Source organism: Protomyctophum bolini (assembly GCF_963924005.1).
Source record: "Protomyctophum bolini genome assembly, chromosome: 8".
Taxonomy (NCBI): Eukaryota; Metazoa; Chordata; class Actinopteri; order Myctophiformes; family Myctophidae; genus Protomyctophum; species Protomyctophum bolini.
The window spans coordinates 8,272,654-8,297,182 of record NC_137869.1 but is presented as its reverse complement, the minus strand read 5'-3'; the positions used below and the strand labels follow the sequence as shown (position 1 = coordinate 8,297,182).

The 24,529-nt window shown below is 43.4% G+C and overlaps 1 protein-coding gene across 1 annotated transcript; it reads left to right on the top strand.

The window, feature by feature from the left end:
- The first annotated feature begins 1,368 nt into the window (after window positions 1-1,368).
- Window positions 1,369-24,344, top strand: LOC308319344 (mitochondrial import receptor subunit TOM70-like). The gene is made up of 12 exons (XM_080769375.1): window positions 1,369-1,702; window positions 7,956-8,129; window positions 9,679-9,805; window positions 10,772-10,881; window positions 11,893-12,047; window positions 13,816-14,023; window positions 15,135-15,269; window positions 16,409-16,516; window positions 18,880-18,996; window positions 19,511-19,608; window positions 20,602-20,724; window positions 21,050-24,344. Exons 1-12 carry the CDS (start codon window positions 1,445-1,447, stop codon window positions 21,201-21,203), a joined length of 1,767 nt encoding a protein of 588 aa, XP_080625501.1. The 5' UTR covers window positions 1,369-1,444; the 3' UTR covers window positions 21,204-24,344.
- Window positions 24,345-24,529: the final 185 nt, after the last annotated feature.

The following is a 24,529-nucleotide window of genomic DNA, read 5'->3' as shown; positions in this document are numbered from 1 at the left end:
ACACACACACACACACACACCCCATGGCCCAGCTGAATCACCCTCACCTACATACGGCACACACACACACACACACACACACACACACACACACACACACACACACACACACACACACACACACAACGTGGTTACTTCGAAGTGCAATGGAGTGGATGGGTCAGCGTAGCGGTCAGTTATAAAGACATCAACAGGAAGGCGGAAGGAGATCTATCAGGCTTTGGAGAAAACAACAAGTCCTGGGCGTACAATTGTTCCTCCACATTGGGGCGTAGGGGGATAGTGGGGGTGGACGTGGATCACAGAGCAGGTACCGTGTCGTTTTACAGTGTTTCCAACAACACGACGACCCTCCGCCATACAGTAAACGGCAAACGCCACCTTCACACAGCCTCTCTATGCAGGGATAAGTATCGGCATGTGTGGAGATACAGCAGAGGTGTGTAAGATATGGCTGTTCGAGAGCAGCTAAACACAGATATAAAAAGGTTGTAAATAAATGAAGATGTACAAAGAGGAATACTGTTGTTGTTGTTGTTGTTCATTCATTCTTTCATAAACAAAGCTTTAGTTTTTCGTCATGTTTTCACGTCCCAGACTCTTCTCCCTTCTGGCTCCCAAAATGTGGAACAAACGCCATTGTAGGTAGAACTGCTCACTCCCAATTTATCTTTGTAATCTGAAGCCTATTCATACTCCAGTTTTAGGTGATAAGGTGACCAAAAACAGAGAGATGTGTTTGGGTGAGAGGTGAGTCGCGTAATTACTACCGTGGCGTGACATCATGTTGTAATTTGCGGTGGTCACCTTATCTATATGGAAACAACAGACCATGTATTGCACAGCACTGTACTTCCCTGTGCTTGTCCATGCAAACTGTTAATAAACTGTTCTATTAAATCATTATTATTTCAGTTGTTTTGTGTGAGGAACCAAAACAATAGAATGTTTACTTTTATATACTTTAATCCTTTGTGTCTTCACCGCCAAATTCACACTATAAATATTCTGTAACAGATGAGTGTATGTATGACAGAGCTGCATAGAATGTCTTGTACTTTTTTAATTGACCACTAGATGGCGACCATAGTCTGGAATGTAATGTATATTTGTTTTTATTTTTATATCTTGATATCTTATTTTTAATGTAATATGTTAACTGCAATTCACACACCCTAAAATCATGCACATGACGCTCGTTCATGACAGATTGACAGTCATGTTCCAATAGTAGGGGGACTCTGTTTTGGGCTTGTTTTCATAGACCTGGTTGCTTGTTTTTCCACAAAACCTGGCAACACGAACACTGGCGGATAGCGTCAGACCTACGTCAGACCAGAAGAAGAAGAAGCAGGCTGACTCGCTGAGGCTACGGAGGCTAGGCTATCAGCTGAGCAGACGGTGTGGATTCTGTGGAAGTCAGAGAAGCAGCAGGATCCAGATCATGGCTGCTTCCAAGCCGGTGGTCACGGTGGAACCGCAGTCCGCCGATAGCGGCCTGCCGCGGTGGCAGCTAGCGCTGCTGGTGGGCGCCCCGCTGGTGCTGGGGGTCGGCGCCGTGTACCTGTGGAACCGCAGCCGGGCCAAGGAGCCGTCCGAGGGGGGCAAGGGGACCGCCGCCGCCGAGAGGAAGACTCCCGAGGGCAGCGCCAGCCCCGTGCAGGGCCAGGATGGAACCGCGGGGGCCAGAGAGGACAACATGGTAAGTTAGGAACGAGTTCCCATAACCATAGCGCTGACAGAGAGTGGACAACACCATGGAAGTCCATTTGGTTACATTATGTACAGTCACTTTGACACATTGAGTTATGTGTCCATTATTCTTTGGAACTCCTTCAAGGAGAACAACAACACACCACCACCACATGTGACATGCTGCACGATGTACAATACATCACTTTTTGTTGTTTATTTGCTATGTTAAATGTACTGTAAAAGTGATAATATTATTGTTATTAATATTATTGTTTATTTTTTTATTCAAAAGGTTGAAGCTCTATATTCTGATCGTGGATTTAAAAAGAATGGTATCCCGAGATGATTTGAACATGTATTTTCAGTTCACTAAAGAGCTGGAGAGTGGAGACCCCTGTTACTGTAAAAACACTACACTAAGCAATGATCGAATCGGAATGAATTAATTGATTGAGACACACTTGAGACACACAAAATAATCATCATTATTACTACTGCACATTTTTAAATTAACTCTTGACAGCCAGCCAGGGTACAAAATGTAACCAAATGGACTCCGTCAGGGGGGGAGGGGGGGGGTGTCAAAATGATTAATTTGGCATATTAAAACATTTTGCGAAAGTGACGTATGTTTTTTTTAATGTGTGATTTCTTGTGTCGCACATGAAAAGTAAAAAGCTCAAGGGCACCATCAGCTGTCACACCGCTGTGTGTGTTGCTAGCTGGCTGCGGATATGCTAGGCTAGGCTAGCGAGGCTAATGGTCACTGTCTGTGGTCAGTGTGGTGGTGGATTAGCAGCACTGTAGCTAACGCTAGCCAGTTAGCTGTATAGGCGTATGTTCAAGATGTCGACCTTTTCCAACGAAGCAAAGCACAGTTTGTTTAATTGTTGGTCTAAATGCCGTGTTTGGACGGAGTTTGGTTGAATTGTAACCACGCGTTTCACTCTTGACGTTTTGGAGAACGTGTCAAAGTGAAACATGTTTTTCTTTGCTTTAGCCATGCCTTAGCCTTATGTGGGGCTATGAATGGTTCTGCTAATCAGTGTTAGCTGAGCTAAAGCTAGAGGGGGGCGTGGATGGTGGAATATTTGTAAGAAGTGAACTGAGTGGTGTTGAGTAATATACTGGACATACATTACAAATACAATACTATGGACTATATCATGATGATTCTGAATGTAGATGATCACTGCAGGGTCCCAACGTCAGGTTTGGACTTGGAGACTAGTACCATGGGTCCAAATGGACCATTGATTGATTGAAATATTTATTAACAGTTTGTAGAATTACAGTACATTTCAAGCACAAACTCAATACAGAGACTGTTAACTGTGAGTGGACGACCCAATTAAGCATTACACCATGATGGGTCTGTAACTGAAACCATACACATGGAACCAAATGTGCTCTAAACACTGATTTTAAAGTGTAGTTCGGGCTTCCAGTATAGCTTATAGCTTAGTAAAGTGATTAATTCTCAAGCTCTTTCATTTCATGGACACCCAACTTGATATGCATTTTTAGGCAGCCTATGGTCATATAGACCAGTAGTCCACAAGGTAGGGTACTAGGCTAGGGAGTAGGGACCTCCATTTGATAAAATTACAGACATGACATAAGTGACATGTCATGAGGGATAGCGGACTAGATCTCGTCACAAATTGTCACAATGAATGAATGTGCTGTAAGATGAGTGTCCAAAACTCCAAATATGATTGTTGCTGGTCATATTTATTAACTGAGGATCACACACACAGCATAATCCTGAATGGTACATTTAAATAAGACAGTGAAATGTAACCAAATGGACCCCCAAGGGTCACAGATAGTTACAAATGTATAAAGCAACTGGATTTTGTAGGATGTGGCCTATTTCAGTGAAGACGAGAGACATCTTGTCTTGTCCAAATTATACATATCATGTTGGGGGTCCTTGACATGAAAACCACTGAAATGGCAACAGAGAGACAGAGATGGGTTAAATGTTCCATCCTTCAGCTGTGAAGGCCAAGGCCACAGTCATTTTCAACCAGCCAGCAGCCACTGGTTAAAGTTCAGTAGCCTTGAGAGAACCATGTTCCTGAGCCGTGGGGTCAATGGGTCAGGAGGCTATCTCCTGTTTCCTGTAGCCAGTGTGATGCAGCTTAATGTGCTGTACAAGCCAAGGACCCACCTGATTCACTCTTTTCAGGGGCTTACGTTTCGCTCCGGATGGTCGTGTTTTGAGGGGGGGGGGGTTAGACTAGAGATAGGCATATTAGTATTAGTAGGGTCCGATCCGATCCCTGGGCGAAACACCCTGGAAAGATAGTCCCGTACAAGGGCGTCCCCTTGTCCCTGAGTGCCGAACAGGGTGACAATTCTTGTAGTCTTTAGTATGACTCAGCCGAGAGTTGAACTTTGCTTCCGGTTAATGTAATGACTAATTTAGGACGCGGCGCTAATGGATAATATTTTTTTACATTAATCCAATCTTCCCCTAAAAACATAGGGAAATATAGTACTTATTTTATAAAAAGTATCAATATATATTTTTTAAATCAATTACTTTGACTGTTCTCGAGTTGACCAGACCTGTCCTGTGAATCGTTTGGTATATTTCTGTGCTGCTAGCCTGCTACGTCTAACATGCACATGAATTGTTGTGTTGAATTCTAGATTGTACCTTTTTTGAAGGTTTTGTGAATTTATGATAATAATAAGAGTACAGAAGTCGGGACATAAAACCAATCATCCCTGGCTCACGCCAAGAGAGTGTTTTTCCTCCTTCAATAAAAAGTAAAACACAAACAAACAAACAACATGAGTCTGTCAATTCTGTCAGGGAAGTGGCTCTGTGTAATTTATGATATTTAATGATATTCTATACTGTCTGTGTGGATGGATGTCGGTGGTGAGGGCAGCTTGTGTACCGTTTAGGCTCATTCTAACTAGTTCCAACTACTTTTTGAACAGGTTTATAAGATTACCTCTCACATAGTTGTTGGCCACTGTGCCATTTGATCACATTCTTGAAGAGTAGCCAGGTGTTTAACCGAAGGGGGGGTGAAACTGTCACCATGCTGAAAGCTGGGCGGGCAGCTGTCTAATTATTACATTTATAACGGTTTGTCTGCGAGAGTCCAGAGTCCGGAGATTCTTTTTTTCCTTCTTTTTGTACAGCTCAAGTTCAGGTGAATAGGCTGACACTACTATTGTTTTCTTACAGTAATTTTAAATAAGTGAATACAGCCTTATCTACAAGATCACATACGCATTGTCAGCATGTAGGTACTAGTAGGCTATTATTTATTACCCTATACTGACATGCCCGAAAGAGAGATAAGATTATTAATTGTTATAAAATTATAGATCAACTGTTTTACCCCTAAAACCTTGCCAGTTGGAAGTAGCAGCGTTTCTCATGCCTTTCCACCCAGCCGTCTTTCCCCCCTGAGGACACTAAACGCATCAATTAGACGGCACACACTGTGGGAATTAGGAATTCTACCGATTTCTATTTGCTTAGCTTTTTAGCCTGAGCTAAAAAACGGATGTAATCAGTTCAGTGGCTTTGTGGTTAGTGTCCGCTCTGAGTTTGTGAGGTTCTATTCCCCGCCCGGGTCATACCTTAACCCATTCTGGGCGGGAACCCCTTTTGGTGTTGGCATCATGTTATGCTTTAGCTATTGAAAAATAGCAGATCTACAAGCTCATAGCTGAGTGCCGCGCTACTTGTAGATCTGCTATTTTTCAGAAATCGAAGAACGACTGACATAGAAACATAGCTTTTTCAGAAAACGGTCATTTTCAAACAGACATTTTTAGAATGTGATCTCAGGCCTAAATGGGTTAAGGCTATAAACAAGGGGACCCCCTTGGCACTCGGCATCATTATCAAGGTTTGGATTGGGGTAACATTACTGGCGTCCGCAATGTCCAGGCGGTGTACTGTACTTGTACATCATGTCCAGGGATGTTCTTGTAATGTACATCATGTCCAGGGGGGTGTACTTGTACAAGCCGCCTCACGCTACAGAAACGGGAGATAGGCTCCTGCCCCTATGGGACACATTGCTCAGTAAAGCTTACTTTAATTACATACAAGGTTCCATTTGTTGTACACTCTCAGAGTTACAAATCCGTGCGGTCCATTTGGAAGTTACCCCTCAAGTAACAACAGCCCATCACACACCGTCTGCGACCGCCGCGCGTCAAAACAGCCGCCTCCATTATTTTCAATTAACCTATCGCACACCGGCGGCGTCCGACGCGCGCTGACGCCTCGCCTGACGCGCCGATAGAACCAGTTCTATTTTCCAGGCGGCGCCGCGTGGCAACGCGCCGCGTCGGACGGAGCCGGTGTGTGTTGGGCTTCAGTAACCCCCTGGTTCTCACTTTAAGAACCATGAATCTGCTTTTGAGGAGAGTGCTACTGACATAATGAATGATATCATGTGTTGTCTAACTTGTCTATCTTGGCTCAGGCATGTGCCCTGGCTGAAATAACCGTTTTCCTTGTACTAGAGAGCTAAAGGTGTCAAGTCGACGAGTGTTGTTGTTTAACGCTGATACAGGAATTATGTTTAGTAGTAGTATCAGTATTGTATGTGGACATAAGGACTTGGGCTTTCTGACTTAGTGGCCTTAAATCCTGTGTGTTCGTTAAGCCTATTTGTTGTCTAGCCAAATGCTCCACAGTTTAGCAGAGATGTGGCTAACCTGCTTTGCTTCTCAGGCCATTAAAACAGTGGTTCTCAAAAGTGGGTTTCGTGGACCCCCCCTGCAGCGATCGTTGAAGGGGGTCCCCAGCTAAATGTATTAATTTAAAGGTCCGCTGACACGCCCCGAAATTAATATGGGTGGTACAGCACATCACGTGGTCTGACTGAAAACAGTTTGAAACAGTTTGAAACGGGGCTACGGCGCTAGCAACAAGTGGCTATAGGTCAGGCTAGCGTTTTTGACGGTACATTTAGCGTCATATTGGCTATAAATGTAATTGAAAAAAATTATTTTTTCGCCAGAAATGCTTAGTTTGAATGCAATTGAGGTTGGCGTGGGGTTTTTTAGGGGAACTGCAGCACAAGCGCACATTTTGGACGCGAGTCCCATGTTCCCCCGGTCGCCAACACCCCTGTCTGCCCGCTCTGAGACCTCTCAGCCCCGCAGCGCGACAGTCGCGACTACGGACGGTCTGCTGTTGTGCTGTGAGAGCAGCCCCGCAGCGCGACTACTGTTCTTTTCCCCTCTCAGCCGCAGGCTGACATGTACACCCTCGTTCTCACTCTGTAATACCGTAGTTAGTTACCACAACATTGTTCAAGTGAACTATAGTGTGTTTATGTTTGTATTCATTGTAATAATAAATATCGCTATGCCGAGGCATAGTCTTGCGGACGAGATCATGAGCCTCTACGGGGGACTGGGCATGTGTGTGTACACACACACACACACACACACACACACACACACACACACACACACACACACACACATGTACACACACATGCAATGGCACGGAATCTGCCTCGGGCCTCTTTCACTATAGCCACGGCTAAAAGTTGTGTGTGTGTGTGTGTGTGCGTACACACATGCCCAGTTCAATGCGGGGACCTGACCAGAGACTATACGTCCGTCCGTCCGTCCCCCCGTGTGTGTGCAGCCTGCATCTGAGACGGGCTAGACTGTATGTTGTCATGCGGAGCGACGCGGCGATAAATAAAATAATCATAGCGATATTGATTATTACAATGAACAAGCATAAACACACAGTTCACCTGAACAATGTTGCGAAAAAATAATTTTTTGAACGAGACTTTCACCCAGTATTCAAGCTAAATGTGACACCAAAATAGTAGCATAAGTTGCTATGCTACCACGGCCACCAAGCCCGGCGAGCCCGCATAGAAGTCGTTGGGGAAAGCCCCTCGCCACTCTGACGTCAGAATCATGATAGCATTGTTTGATAGCAGTTATTAGCTCCCGAGGGGCGTGTCAGTCCTCCTTTAATATATACATCACAGTCAGTTTAACCACCAGTTTGACCCTAATTTATCTTGACTATTTTTTAAAGCAATTGGGAGAATTTGAATAAATGTAACACAAAAATCATCTCTTCTGCAACCAAATCCTTTCAGACGGGAAGGGGGGGGGGTTAGTCAAATACATACAATTTGGGGTCCTTGACACATGAACGTGTTTGAGAACAACTGAGCTCTCTTGCAGGATGGAACAATGCCATTTAATCTAAAAAAACGTTACCATTTCTTCTTCAGAGTCCATTGGACCGGGCCCAGGCGGCGAAGAACAAGGGCAACAAGTACTTCAAGGCCGGCAAGTACGAGCAGGCCATCCAGTGCTACACGGAGGCCATCGCCCTCTGCCCCACAGAGCAGAAGTCTGACCTGTCTACCTTCTACCAGAACAGAGCCGCTGCCTATGAACAGCTGGTAAGTACAGTTAGAGCTGACACGAGTTTAACCCATCCTGACCTGAGATCAGATTCATACGAGGTTTCCACTGGACACACACTGGTCTGATGAACCCATTCTGACCTGAGATCAGATTCTAAAAATGTCAAGTCGTCCTTCGATTTTTCAAAAATAGCAGACCTACAAGCTCGTAGCGCGCCACTCGGTGGCGCGCTATGAGCTTGTAGATCTGCTGTTTTTCAATAGCTAAAGCATAACGTGATGCTAAGCACCAAAGTGGGTTCCCGGTCAGAATGGGTTAAGATGACTATTAATTGTCTCCCAAATAATTGTGAACTTTGGAAAATAATATGAAATATTAATACAATTATTATTATTAAAATTATTATTTTCCCTAACCCTATTAGTATATTTATTAGTTTTTAACTAAATTAATAAACACAAACACAACAAGAACATAACGGACAAGAAAAGAAAAACAGCTCAGGCACAACACTATTGTATAGACGAATCCAGGAACGGGTCTCATGGTCGCAACTTACGTATTTCCTGTAGGTGGACTCCACGTAGCTGTGGCGTTTAAACCCTCACCAGGCGCATCTCTTCCACTACAGTGAACGGCAGAGTGACTGATGTTAGTCTGCCTCAAACGTTACTCTTTTACCTGCTTTTTTACTAACACTAACAACAAACAAAAAGATGCCCAGAACATCGAGATGAACCTGTGTAGTTTATGGCTGCTCCAACAGTAGTGGCAAAAAAAACGGAATGTCAAAATATCCACCGCGGTGGCTGAGATCAGAACCATTGAGTAATGGTTTTTTATACCTCATACTAAACATTTAAAGTATGAGGTATAAGTACAGCAGCCTGGCGTTATGTATCTTTCAGCACCTTTCACTGCTTTGTCTCAACCATTACTCAATGGTTCTGGTCTCAGCCACCGCAGTGGATATTTTGATGTTCCGTTTTTTTATTTTTTATGTTGCCACTACTGTTGGAGCAGCCATAAACTACACAGGTTCATCTCGATGTTCTGGGCATCTTTGTAATGTTAGTGTTAGTAAAAAAGCAGGTAAAAGAGTAACGTTTGAGGCAGACTAACATCACTCACTCTGCCGTTCACTGTAGTGGAAGAGATGCGCCTGGTGAGGGTTTAAACCCCGCAGCTACGTGGAGTCCGCCTACAGGAAATACGTAAGCGACCATGAGACCCGTTCCTGGATTCGTCTATAAGACATGGCAAGAACAATGAGCAATAATGACAACAAAGGACTATCGATAGACTCATTAAGGAAGGAATAGAATGCATATAAAATAGTACAACACAGTTGTCATAGGCAGGCACACAACTTGGGTCCAATATGATCTAAATAAGGATCCCAGATTTTGTAGAAAGTGTCCAATTTAGAATGCAACATACATGTAATGTATTATGGATGAAATGTATACAGTCGGATCATATATCCATGTAGGGATGTGTGCACTGTGCATACCTAAATTCAGCACACTCACAGACGTGTGTGTTTAATGTGTGCTGACGTTGTGCAATATTGTGTGATTTCAGATGAAGTGGGCGGAGGTTGTGCAGGACTGCTCCCAGGCCGTGGGGCTGAACCCTCGCTACGTCAAGGCTCTGTTCAGGAGAGCCAAGGCCCTGGAGAGGCTGGACAACAAGAAGGAATGTCTGGAAGGTAGTTTTTAAAAATCTACATTTTGGCTCTTCATGAGGGGGTCCCGGGACCCCCATGGCTCCAAAACTTGGCAGTTCGGCGTTTCTGTGTGCCCCCCCCCCCTGAACAAAGTATTGTTTACCGTTTATATGACTATTGATTGAAAAGTAAAGAAAATGTAAATATTTCCAATGGAATCAAAATTTTAGGTTGTAAGTATATGCTTATCGGTGTTGTGAGGACGAGGAAAATGTCTCCCCTCCAAAGGGTACCAGGGCCAAAATTTTTATTAGATTCGTAGATATGTAGAACATTTACCGGTAATTTACATATCGCAGATAGGGGCTGTCAAACAAATCTATGACTTTCAAAGAGAAAAGTTGTGCACAGTGCACACCCCGTAGTCGCTGGTGCAGAACAAAGTAATGAGAAAAATCAAACGTCTGCACCCATGAACTGAAATGACACTTTTTGCACGGTAAATAATTATTCTGAGCTACAAACTGTCTGCGGATCTAAACAAATCTATGACACCATCAAAGCTGCTGCATCACTTGGAACAGACCCATGGGCACTTCAAAGAAAAGAAATCCAGTGAAATCTGTCGACGGATCACAGATGAGACACACACATGACATAATGTATATATATCGTTAGCCGAAAAGCAAAAATATTCAAGCTTGTAGATATTTCTGAGAGCATTTTAACTATTTTTTACAAAATGATGATAATGCCCAAATTTGGCATGCTGGATTGAAACTTGAAAGTGGATGAAAACAAGTTGTGTAAAAAGTTAAAACTGTTGAACTACCTCCCAGCAGACGAGGCCTCAGCCCCAAGGGGGCGAGGGTCCGGGGGGGAGTGGGGATCTTTCTACCTCCCAGCAGACGAGGCCTCAGCCCCAAGGGGGCGAGGGTCCGGGGGGGGAGTGGCGATCTTTCGTACCAGAATATAAGGAATGCTTGTCTTGTTGTGTCCCTGCTGCAGACGTCACAGCCGTGTGCATTCTGGAGGCCTTTCAGAACCAGCAGAGCATGCTGCTAGCAGACAAAGTGCTCAAGCTGCTGGGGAAGGAGAAGGCCAAAGACAAATACAAGGTACGACGTAAACGTCCAAGTAAAAACGGAGTCCGTACACTGGATCATGCAATTTGTAAAAATGTATTTACCACCATACGGATGTGACGTTTAGAGCCTAACCTCAACATTGATTGTTTGAGGCCGAGCCCCCTCAGACAATCTAATCTGGCAAGGGAGTGAGTAGGCCGGTTACCGACATTTGTGTGGGCGTGGAATTAATTGGCCTAACGACTAAATTGGAGAGAAAAGGAGAGCAAGGGTAATTGGCTACTCTGAATTAAAGAACGACGACTGACTTAGAAGGCAGTTGTAGAATCAGCCTCAGGTAATTGCCTGCCACGATTGTTTCAGTCTCAGCTGTATTTTAAAGTGAGGTGCCTTATTCAAGGAGCAAAAATAACCCCTGGCCTTAACTGGAAGTTCACGTATAAGCAATCCTATCGCGGGAGGATTGCGGACCACCAGAGGCGTGATTTATTTAATATTTTTACCGCGATCAGCGACACGACCGGAATCGGCCATAAATAAAGCTTGTTTTTATTAGAATCTGAATCTGGGAATAGAATCTGAGACAGACCAACCACTTCTGATTTAACTCCTAGACACGGAGACGCTAGTATACGGAGACGGTAGTATCGAGCGATCTCAAACTGAATCAATATAAAACCTCAAAAGACGGCAGTCAAAGTTGTACGATTTGTCACACACGTTAAACGCAGTGAAATTTGTGCTCCGCATTTGACCCATCTCTTGGAGCGGTGAGCCGCAGCCAAGGAGCGATGAAATGCAGCCGTGCCTAGCCCGTGACCCCCCCAATCCAACCCATTGATGCTGAGTGCCAATAAAGCAGGGAGGCATTGGGTCCCATTTTTACAGTCTTTGGTATGACCCGGTCGGAGATCGAACCCTGACCTCGCAATTTCTAGGCGGACACTCTAACCACAAGGCCACCGTCTGATCGGTGTGTTAATTGTCATGTTGTTGAAAGTTCTCGCCAGCTTACTTCTTTTTCTCTCATATCCTCTCCAGAACCGCGAGCCGCTGATGCCCTCCCCTCAGTTCATCAAGTCCTACTTCAGCTCCTTCACCGATGACATCATCAGTCAGCCGCTGCAGGAAGGAGAGAAGAAAGACGAGGATAAGGACAACGAAGGGGAGGCGGCGGAGGAGGAGGTCACCGCAAGGTCAGGAAACCTCCAGCGCCTCTAGGGGTCTTCAACAGGGGGTCCTCGGATCTCTGTCATAGGATGCATGTTTTGACATCATCCACTTGAACCATAGCGTCCGTGTTCTGTGGAGAACTTTAGACAGATCTGCTATTTTCATCAAAGAGGTTTGGTGTAGAGTTGATAACGGACGAAGTTCAGTTTGAAAGAAGAATCTTTCGCCTATGAGTATGCACTGAAAAAGACAGTGGGAGCTATTTTGGTGAAATATTCTGAGTTGGCAGGGATTGAATGACGATGGCATCAATATGTTGACGTATCTAAGTTGTTGTAGCGTCTTTTAAACTGAGTCCTCTTCAGGTGGCTTCGAGGGGAAAAGACAGTATTTTAAAGGGTCAGGTGTGAGCTGGGTGCAGATTCAAAGAGAACATATAGAAAGAGAATAAAGTCCGCACTCTCAGTCGTAGTAAGAGTCTTGTCTGTCCCTCCATAAAATATATAAAAATAAAGGCAAAAGCCACAAACATTTAAACAAGGTAGCTGGTTCACCCAGTCTGTGTGTCTGAGCAAGACACTTATCCCCTTCCTAAGAGCTCCCCTGTGTGCTCATCAAAGCACATCAAAATCTCCCTTTCCCTTAAGTATACAATACAATCGAGTTGCCTATATGTGCTTATGCAACACATTTTGTGTGCTATCACTCTGGCAGAGATATTATGAATTGCCACATCATTTGCACATTTATGATGACATTGCTTTTGACGTTGCTGGGGATCGAAACCGCAGCTTGTCAGCACGAGTTCACTTCAAGTTTATTGTAATTTAATATAATTTAATAACGCTGTGAGCGTTTCATTATACCATACCGGTCGAGCTACAACACCAAGCACGTGTGCGTAATTCGCAATTTGAAAAGTGCATGTGTGCATTTGTGTGTACTGTATATGCACACACACACGCTTTCAAAAGCCTGGTTTAGCTCTGACGTATATACTGTATCTCTGTGAGCATTCCTCACCGTTTCCCCTTACAATTGTAGAGGACTGGTGCACGAACAGTGCTGAGAATATTCATAAAATGGCCATTCATTCGGACATCAATAATGATTGGGAGCTTATGCTATAAATGCAGCTATTACTTTAACCCATTCTGACCGGGAACCCGTTTTGGTGTTCGCATCATGTTATGCTTTAGCTATTGAAAAATAGCAGATCTACAAGCTCATAGCGCGCCACCGAGTGGCGCGCTACGAGCTTGTAGGTCTGCTATTTTTGAAAAACCGAAGAACGACTGACATTTTTAGAATCTGATCCCAGGTCAGAATGGGTTAATCAGACCAGTGTGTGTCCAGTGAAAACCTCGCATGAATCTGATCTCAGGTCAGAATGGGTTAACTCCATATGCTATTTTCAATATAAACGCATCATAAATGCAGCTTTCCATCAACTGTCTTGATGAGTATTGTTTCTCTTGGATGGTGCTTGTGTCTTTAGCTCAGTGCTATAAAGTATACATTCATCATGCAGCTCTTCATCAAACAGTCTTAATCCATTTTGGTGTTTTAAACATTGTTATAATTTAGCTATTGAAAAATAGCAGATCTACAAGCTCATATCACGCCACCGAGTGGCGTGCTACGAGCTTGTAGGTCTGCTATTTTGGAAAAATTGTGAAAATATTTATTTCAGAAAACTGGAAAAATTTAGAAGATTTCTTTTTAATTTTGAGGTCTGGCCAAAATGGGTTAAATCAGTTTTTGTTTCTTTTGTACGGTGCTTGTGTGCAGCTCGGGCTACCTAAAGGCCAAGCAGTACATGGAGGAGGAGAACTACGATAAGATCATCAGTGAATGCACCAAGGAGGTGGAGTCCGAAGGCAGATACACTGCTGAGGCCCTGCTGCTCAGAGCCACCTTCTACCTGCTGATCGGAAACGCCTTGGGCGCCCAGCCTGACCTGGACCGAGTCATCAACATGCAGGACGCCAACGTCAAGGTACTGGACCCAGTTATTAGCCAACGTCAAGGTACTGGACCCAGTTATTAGCCAACGTCAAGGTACTGGCCCCAGTTATTAGCCAATAGCCAGCATCAAGGTCCTGCCCCCCCACCCAAGAAAGTGTTATTTCTACAGTTTATTCAGCCTGTGATTGAATGTCTCGAATGCAAGGAGAATTATTGTTTGTATAACATTCCTTTTACGGTGAATGAAGCAAAGCTACTTTTGAAAAAACAATTAACATTTTTAACAACTCAGTATTTTTGAGATGGAGGTCAGCGGCCAAATGCAATTCGATTGTTTTCTTGACATGAAAAAGATCTTTCAGAAAACGGTTAGGATTTAGACGGCATTTTTAGAACCGGGTCTTAATGGCTTTCATTTCTTTACACTTTTTCAACGGAGGAACGGAAACAATTCTGACGATTATGCAGAAAGAAATTGTGACTATCTCAAATAATCCTGTGCAGGAGGATGCTAAACGCACACCAGTCTTAGTAGTGGTGCAAGCTCACGGCAGAGACATCTAAAGAGTTAAGTCTTAGAAAGACAAAAGATCACACACTGATAGCCAAAGTGCAGATTATTTATCTCAAATAATTGGCATCAACGGCTGGATCATGTAGTAATTGTGACGGGTCTTAACGGTTCCTCTCCTGTGCCCCGTGTGACGCAGTGTTGTTTTTGGCAGCAAATTTCTATTTTAGTTTAGTCTGAAAACTTTTTACTGGATCTCTTGTCCACTAGTCCCTTCCTAACATTTTTGTCTAGTTTTTATTTGTCGACGAAATTGTCAGTAAATGTAGTCTTAGTTTTAGTCATCGTAGCTTAGTTTTTATTTAGTTTCCATTTGTTTTTGTCAGTGAAAATAGGTAGTCGACGAACATTTTTTGTCTTAGTTTTAGTCGACGAAAACAACACTGGTGTGACGGGTCTTAATGGTTCCTCTCCTGTGCCCTGTGTGACGGGTCTTAATGGTTCCTCTCCTGTGCCCTGTGTGACGGGTCTTAACGGTTCCTCTCCTGTGCCCTGTGTGACGGGTCTTAACGGTTCCTCTCCTGTGCCCTGTGTGACGGGTCTTAACGGTTCCTCTCCTGTGCCCGGGCAGCTCCGCGCCAACGCGCTGATCAAGCGAGGCAGCATGTACATGCAGCAGCAGCAGCCCATGCACTCCACGCAGGACTTCAACATGGCGGCGGAGATCGACACGCGTAACGCAGACGTCTACCATCACCGGGGACAGGTACAGTAGATTCTGACCATCACCGGGGACGGGTACAGTAGATTCTGACCATCACCGGGGACGGGTACAGTAGATTCTGACCATCACCGGGGACGGGTACAGTAGATTCTGACCATCACCGGGGACGGGTACAGTAGATTCTGACCATCACCGGGGACGGGTACAGTAGATTCTGACCTCACTGGAAGGGGATGGACTAGTCTAGTTCAGTGGTTCCCAAAGTCCCCTTTTCCCTGATTTATTTTCTTTTTCTTTTTTTTGAGGGGTGTTAGGCCCTCCTATGTCCAGCTTTGAGGGTCTGTGTAAACACAAACATTGAAGACAAAAGTGAGGACGCAAATTGTGATTGGCCAGAATGAGATGACGTTATGATGATAAGAACGCCCCTCACTTCACACGGGTGTGATGGTGTGATTATATCTTTTTTTTTAAAGTTTATTGCTTTTTTTCAGATAACCCAAAGTGACATGCATGAAAATGTAAATACAAGAATCATACAATTAGACAACAAATGAAACTAAACAAGACTAACACTACAATACCAAACTCTACAGAAAAGATACAATACCCTTTCTCTGGTTTCTTAATCCATCGCCACACATTGTGATCTTGTAGATTGGCTATTTTTGAGAAGTGTATAGGCCGGGCTTAGGTGGTTCAGATGTCTGAAAGCGTGTGTGTGTCAAACTGTTTGAGCTTGAGATCCAAAAGGTACATTCGGTGTCTCCCCGGGACCCAAAGAAAACAATTATGAATGAATCACCTAGGCCTTATTTTTGTAGTGAAAATAGCAGCTCTACAAGCTAACAATGCTAACAATGCTTGGCAACAAAAAGCGTTGTAGATCGGCTCTATTGTCACTATTTCTTAGAAAAGTTGTTCTGTCTGTGAACTTTTGGAATGTTTTATCTTTTTCTTTTGTAAAATGTTTGAAAAGTCCTGAGAAGAAAAACAAAACACAAGTTTAGTTACATTTTTGGAAATGTTTAGAAATCATATTTTTTTGGGGGGGAAAAAAAAAATAGGAAACAGAAAAAATAAAAAAGGGCGCACAACCCAAAGATTGTTTGTGAAATATTGTTCCTGTAGTGCAAGAATCCGACTCTTGACGCTGCATGTGCTCCTCCTCGGTTCCTCAGCTGAAGATCCTTCTGGACCAGGTGGACGAGGCGGTGGGAGACTTTGACGAGTGCATCCTTCTCAGACCCGACTCGGCTCTGGCCCAGGCTCAGAAGTGCTTCGCCCTCGTAAGTCAGCGACTGAACGTTCATTTGTTATGATCTGTTGCTTAACGTGGTCATGTCCTCCGATCAGGGCTCCAGCGTGCGACCTATTAAGTCGCATATGCTACTTAATTTCTTAATGTGCGAGTTAAATTTGAACGAGGTCGCACCGGTGCTACTTATTGCTTTCACTCCCAGCCTCAACCATGAAGCACGGGAGTTAGCGCGATAATAGAATATTACTATATTCTCCCTCATCCCGTTGAGTCTCGCCTCCTCTCTCTCTTTCTCGCTACCTCTCTCTCAACCCCGAAAAAAAACGAAACAAAGATTTTAGCATCATCGGTATTCTGTACATAAGTTTCCCTGGAGCGCACACTTAGCACACATTTTACAACTGGGATGATGATGCTGTGCATTGCTGTCGCTGAATCCACGGAGACAGCAGACACAGAACATATGAGGGACTGCACCTCGTCCCCGACCCCAAACACGGTAAACTTGTTGTTGAAAAATAGCTTCCAATAGCTTGTTATTTTGCGTCGAGTAGCGCTGTGTGCAGGCTACATACATGATCGCCTCGAACAAAATACATCTCCCACGTGAAACCTGGTACTGTATATTCTTCGTCGTACGACGTGGTGTTGCATGCTGAAAATAGCAGATTTACAAGCTCACAACGCGTTGTGTCCACCACACGTGAGTTTCAGCACATGGAGATATGCAGCCTGAGACGTTTAGAAACTTTCCCCTTCACAATAAAAGCACATCAGCTTTCACATGTTCATTCCATAAAAAGAAAAGACAGGAGCAAAGTGGGCAAGGATTATGAATTCAGTGGCATTTCACATTGCAAAAGGGTGCAGGAAGAGTGGGCCTCACTCAGTGTTAAATATCCTTATTGGCCATTAGGTTGAACATGCCCATGCAGAAGTTAAGGGGTGTGTCTCATTTCTGTTTCATATAGCCCAAATGATAATAACGATATGGAAAGATGCACTATAGGTTCATTAATTATAATAATGTCCTATAGAAAGTGTGAGTGAGAAATATTCCATATATGTGCTTAATATAAGGCATTTATGCTTCAGCCAAGAAAACCTTTGCTAGCCTTGGTGATAAGGTCATGTATTAATACAAAGAAAGTTGGTGCTACCTAATTTGTGGTGGCGCTACCAACTGAAAAGGTAGGTGGCACCAGTGCTACCTGTGAAAAAGTTAGTCTGGAGCCCTGCCTCCGATTGATTTAGATTGATTTATTAGATCCCCATTAGCTTACTTTGAGTCACAGCAGCTATTCTTCCTGGGGTCTTAAACAACATCATCAATAATCATCATTTCTTCCATACTATTATTACATACATTTACATACAACATTCATCCAATACAACACAACTCATGATCCGTCTACTACATTTGATAGCTAGCTCCACAGTACAATCAATCTTCAACATTGATAATAAAGTAAATATACATTATAATGGGATATATAGCTCATATTCATCTCCTTCACATCTCTTGAGTGAACAAAAACCACTTCAGCTTCTTCTTAACCCATTCTGACCTGAGATCAGATTCATACGAGGTTTCCACTGGACACCCACTGGTCTGATCAACCCATTCTGACCTGAGATCAGATTCTAAAAATGTCAGTCGTTCTTCGATTTTTTTCAAAAATAGCAGACCTACAAGCTCGTAGCGCGCCACTCGGTGGCGCGCTATGAGCTTGTAGATCTGCTATTTTTCAATAGCTAAAGCACGACATGATGCCAACACCAAAATGGGTTACCGTTCAGAATGGGTTAAAACTCATATAGTTATCCTCATAAACAAAACATAGCTAAAGAAAAGAGTTTCATGCCACCATTGCTCTGTAATGGACTGTTCTTTGTTTAATATTTGTTCTAATCTACATGATTGATGCTCTGCCCGAATGAGCAGATACATATAACACATACTACGTCACACAACGTTTAAGCACGAATAACTGCCAACCCTCACAGGGTGGTGTTACACATACAAAACAATCATCCCTAATAACGGTATTGGGGATGATTGTTTACTACCTTTCTTCACTGATGAAAATTAAATTAAAAATAAGCTATGGTGACTAAAACTAACATTACATATATTAACAATTTTGTCAACTAAAAACTAGACTAAAATGTTATGGAGCGACTAGTATAAGATATCCAGTAGAACTAAAAGACAAGTCATTTTATGTTTCGTTGAAGTCTGAAAGTAGTGTTGTTGTGAGGTTGTAGATCTGCTATTTTCAGATCACGACGCCATCAAGGCCCGCCCCCAAAATACATTCCTGTCGATAAAATCAACTGTCAACGGTCTGTAAAATCTTGCGTACGTGTGTTGCTCTTTGTGTGTTCCAGTACAGACAGGCGTACACTGGAAACAACCCGAACCAAGTACAGACGGCCATGGACGCCTTTGAGGACGTCATCCGAAGGTTTCCCAAGTGTGCAGAGGGATACGCGCTGTACGCTCAGGTACACCTCGCCGACCGCTACGTTGTTGCAACCTTAACCCATTCTGACCTGAGATCAGATTCATACGAGGTTTCCACTATAGGACACACACTGGTCTGATTAACCCATTCTGACCTGAGATCAGATTCTAAAAAATGTCAGTCGTTCTTCGATTTTTCAAAAATAGCAGACCTGCAAGCTTGTAGCGCGCCACTCGGTGGCGCGCTATGAGCTTGTAGATCTGCTATTTTTCAATAGCTAAAGCATAACATGATGCTTAACACCAAAATGGGTTCCCGTTCAGAATGTTATATCCTTTCTCTATTTCCTGGAATGTTTCGAGAAGCATTTGAGTTTATCGTCATTTAATTTAATACAATCAGATTAGACTTTTTTTGTTTCATGAATGGGCTGAGAAAAGCTGAGGGGACATTATTGCAACTTGGATCGAAGTAGCTTGCTTTTTGAGTAGCTGTGGCTGTTGAAAGGCACTGGCCTCGTGGCAGCATGTTCAGCGTGCCTCCTTGTGTTCCAGGCCCTGACTGATCAGCAACAGTTTGGAAAAGCAGATGAGATGTACGACAAGTGCATCGACCTGGAGCCAGACAACGCTACCACATACGTCCACAAGGGGTAGGAGAATGTTGCGTGACAGACTGGTGGGGGAAAAAATACTCGCATTTTGTTACTTAAGTAAAGGTACTATACTGCTATATAGAAATGCTAAGGCCTCACTCACACCTTTCGAATTATTAATTTATTTGAGTACAAAAGTACAAAAGTATTGGTACAAAAGCATTAAGCAAAGTACTCGCAACGTCGTTCTCAAACATTTTCATGTCGAGGACCCCCAAAGATTATATGTAATTGGCCTCCGACCCCCATCTGAAAATATGTTGTTCCAGGGAATATATATTCAAAGATTTGTACCACATTTTCACGATAAAAAAAAATTCAATAGCTAAAGTATAACATAATGCTTAAAACACCAAATGGGATTCCTGCCCAAAATGGGTTAATGTGGCCCTCAGATTAGTATCAGACGTTGAATCAATATATTATTGATTTCAGCTGTTACAGTTCCAAACATGACCCGCTTTAATTACTTAATTAAAGGCATTTGAAGATCATCAATCATTCAAGATTTCAATTCAAATAATGACAAATATCAGATCTGCAAGCTGAGCTTTTAGATCGGCTATTTTTGCTACGACGCTAATATACAATGTTGCCTTCTCAATCTGGAGTGAGTGTGGAACTATAGTGGCCCTCTGGAGTGAGTGTGGAACTATAGTGGCCCTCTGGAGTGAGTGTGGAACTATAGTGGCCCTCTGGAGTGAGTGTGGAACTATAGTGGCCCTCTGGAGTGAGTGTGGAACTATAGTGGCCCTCTGGAGTGAGTGTGGAACTATAGTGGCCCTCTGGAGTGAGTGTGGAACTATAGTGGCCCTCTGTAGTGAGTGTGGAACTATAGTGGCCCTCTGGAGTGAGTGTGGAACTATAGTGGCCCTCTCCATCGTTAAGTTGACCACCACTGATCTAATCCAAGATAAGATGTGATTGATCAGTGATCAGTACTGTTTGTGTTCAGTTTGATTGAGATTGATCAGTACTCTGTGTGTTCAGTTTGTTGCAGCTTCAGTGGAAGCAGGACCTTGACCTTGGTCTGGAGCTGATCAGCAAGGCTATCGAGATCGATAACAAATGTGACTTTGCCTACGAAACAATGGGAACCATTGAGGTTCAGAGGTGAGTTGAACACTAACACTCTTCACCGCAAAAACATAAGGGCAAGAAATCACATACATGGTAAGTAGCCAAGCAAGAAGGAGTGAGAGAAGGAGATACAGGCAAATACAAGTAGTGGCAATAACACTAACCCTAAAAGACTTAAGATTTTCATATTTTATCGATAATGAACACACACACATCAGATCTAGATCACTTGCAAAATAACACTGGTGGTACAGTCGGTTACTGAAGAGAAATCTGAGCAAAGCCTTTTTGCTCATCAAACGCATCGTCCCATGACTGTGTGACCTGTGACGGTCTTTTTTCTTCTCCTCCCTTCCAGGGGAAACCTGGACAAGGCTATAGACATGTTCAACAAGGCCATCAACCTTGCCAAATCGGAGATGGAAATGGCCCACTTATACTCGCTGTGCGACGCTGCCTACGCCCAAACAGAAGTAGCCAAGAAGTACGGCCTCAAGCCACCAACACTGTAAATGTGTACTGGGTAGCGCACCGGTGTCGAACAGGGGGAAAAAATAAGGCGATCTACAAACTCGCAGAGCTTTGCGATGCAACGTGGCGGGAGCTTGTAGATCGGCTTATTTTTCCCACCCCATGTCGCCGGCGCCCAGCCGAGTATAAATCTAGGTTTAACTTCTCCTCCCCACTGCTGAGCCTGAGTTGTGTTGAAACTGCAACTTAAACCGTTATTGTGTTGTTTTTGTATGAAAACGAGAACCGGATAAGAAAAGCAAAAAAAAATAAAATAATAATGTATGTGAAGAAAACGTGCTCGCCGAGTATGAGCCGTGTTTACGTCACAGTGCAGTGGTTGGTTGGCCACCGGAGAGGGGGAGGAGCCACCAAAGGCCACGGTCCAAGCCTCTGGTTGGTGGATCCCTCAGGGGACGATACGGTTTTACCCAACTGGCCCCCGCTGGCGTTTAATTTGACCCCCACCGCCCCTTTACGTTTTTAAAGGTGGTATAAGTGATATATTTTCTTGTTGAAAAGCGTGTTAAAATGGCTCTATATTCTGGTAGTAGACAAAAATGTCCACATCATTGCTTTTGAGTGTTTGTACATCAACAAGGGGGTCTCCCTGTACATCAACAAGGGGGTCTCCCTGTACATCAACAAGGGGGTCTCCCTGTACATCAACAAGGGGGTCTCCCTGTACATCAACAAGGGGGTCTCCCTGTCTCTCCAGCTCTTTCGGAAACCGAAAATACATTTTTCAGATCAGGATACAAACTTGATTCAATCGGGTGAGAGCATTTCATTTCAGTGTTTCAACTCCAATCTTGTGTGCCCCCTTTTTTTTTCTAGTTAACTTCAAGTATGATATTGTAAATGAAAAAGTATTTTCTGTTTATTAAAGAGCTGGAATTACTGTTTGTTCAGTAACACCGCTGTGTTACTGAACAAACACTAGGGCAATTATGTAGACTAGAGTAAATGATATAATATACAGATTTAACATGGAGGCGGGGGAAAAAAAGAACAAATCTTTGTTTTAACCAGAAACGTATCACTTGCAACACCTTTGACTCTCATGTAGCCCCGGATCAGTGTCTGTCAAAAGAATCCAGTCTGTCCCGTGTATATAATTTAGAAAGGAAAACGTATATATACATGAATGGTCATATAATATTATAGCCATCTGTTCACTAGTGATTTTCAAATGAATAATATGCATAACTACGAAGAGAGCTGAGAATGTGCTCGGTCTGGTCGGCCCGTTGTTGGCTACTGATGCTTTTTTGACATTTTGTCTGTCTCCAGTACATGCTGTGAGAGCGCCCTATAGTTCTAATGGACTGTTCACTTGTTTAATTTATGTTGATTTTGTTCTCAACAAGTGCTTTTGTCCTTCAGCCCACTTCCTTGTTCTAAACGAGGACCGTCTAAAGAGGACGAGACGCGAAGACCGTACGGGCGACGCCATGTTTCCATGGAAGGAAAGAAACATGCGCAGTTGAGACCCAGGAAGTTGTACATGCCCAAATTTGTGCGTGTACAACTTCCTGGTCTCAACTGCGCATGTTTCTTTCCTTCCATGGAGCAACATGGCGTCGCCCGTACGGTCTTCGCGTCTCGTCCTCTTTAGACAGTCCTTGGTTCTAAAAGCAGCGGTTCTCAAAACGTGAAGATTTCCCGGACCCTCATCATGACTCTGAAAGTATAACGAGTGTACAAATGGAACCACTGGCCAACCTCCGAACCCTTTGAAAGAATACTACAGTCTCTTTTTTCCACCAAAAGAACTTTGGTTCTACAACTGGTTCCATTCTTTATTTGTTTATGTAATCTGTAATCTGCATCTTCCAACCTGAATAGTGACACGCCGACTTAGGGCAAGAAGTTGTATTGGTTTTTGGTTCCAGTTCCAAACCAACTTTTAGGGATCTGAACCAATTCATAATGGATAAAAATGTAGGTGGATTTTCAAAAACATTGGGTTGAACAAGTTCAACCCGGGCGGAAAAGGGCCCACTGTGTATCTTTTAACGATGGTGGTGTTGCTTCAACGCAGCGTACTTGAGCTTGTTAAAATCAGTGGACGAACGCGACCGTACAACCTGACGGACTGGGTCTTTCTGTGGGCTGGTCTTGTGAGCGGGTCTATCTATGGATGGGGAGTTTTTCCCCCTTTTTGGCTGGCATGACATTGTGGCTTGTTCTTGTTCCTCAGGCTCTTTCGTTCGTTCGATCGTTCACTTGGTCTCCATTTGGTTCCACTTGTACACTCAAGTGTTTTTATCCAAAATGAGGGGGTTTCATTTGGAACCCCCTCGGGGAACCCTGAGGGTCCCTGGACCCCACTTTGAGAACCACTGTCCCACCCCTGTTCAAACGTAGTTGCGTGCTGGTGTTGTGTAAAAAAACCAAATGGACCATAATGCAAACTCAAACACAGCTTTAAGCTTGTAGATCGGCTACTTTCTTTACAAGATACTGGCGCGCAGCTAAGTAGAAATGGCGTGTCATGTGGGGTTGCAAGGGTGGAAATCGCAAGATTGAAATGATCTAAAATTGTGTATAATTGTCAGTGTTTGGTGTAATGCTGGAATCGATCACATGGGATGATGGGATAAGGGTACACACGGAGATAAGGTTCTGTAAGTGTTGTCTTTTTTATTTGGGGATTGCCTGTTTGTTTTTTGTTTTTATATATTCTGTACAGCATGTGATATTTCTCTTTAAATTAATAATGGTAATGCAATGCTTGTACCAACGTCAAATTCTGAACATTAGAACCCCCCCCCCTACCTATAAATGCAAACTTTTCCATGACAAACAATTGACATAACCTTTCACATTTCAGTGTTTTTAGTTGGATTGGTTGGTTTTCCCTTTATCCACTTGCCTCTAGTGTCAACGTTTGGTCATTTAGCACTTATTATTTTCTAGCACACTCAATTCAAGGAAAATTCCATAGTTTTTCTATTTTAATATTTTCTTTTGTTGTTTCACACAGTGTTCAGATGCATCTCTTTATACACGGTAGTCGTCCTGGAAGCTAGTTAAATACAAACCTTTGGGACCCTTTTGGTTTATTTTTTTCTTGCAGCAAATGCCTTATTGTTGGTAACTTGGCACCATCCTTAAAGGAATATTACAAACACCACGAAGCCTTGAATTCATTGAATTTTTGTTGTGTTTCTAAGTCAATAATCGGTTGTTTTTCTTTTGTATTTTTTTTTGTTATAATGCACGTTATCACGTATGAGTCTTTCTCTTGGCTTTGTCTTTCGCTAACCTTATTGAACCCCACCCACCACGGTGAATGAAAAATAGATTGTGACCATTATTGTCA

What these genes read in the sequence shown, in the direction of transcription:
- LOC308319344 (XM_080769375.1), top strand. Translation starts at nt 1,445, where the DNA reads ATGGCTGCTTCCAAGCCGGTGGTCACGGTGGAACCGCAGTCCGCCGAT. An exon ending in CCGCTGCCTATGAACAGCTG is followed by an intron (nt 8,130 to 9,678) that starts GTAAGTACAGTT and finishes GTGTGATTTCAG; the next exon opens with ATGAAGTGGGCGGAGGTTGT. An exon ending in GGAACCATTGAGGTTCAGAG is followed by an intron (nt 20,725 to 21,049) that starts GTGAGTTGAACA and finishes CCTCCCTTCCAG; the next exon opens with GGGAAACCTGGACAAGGCTA.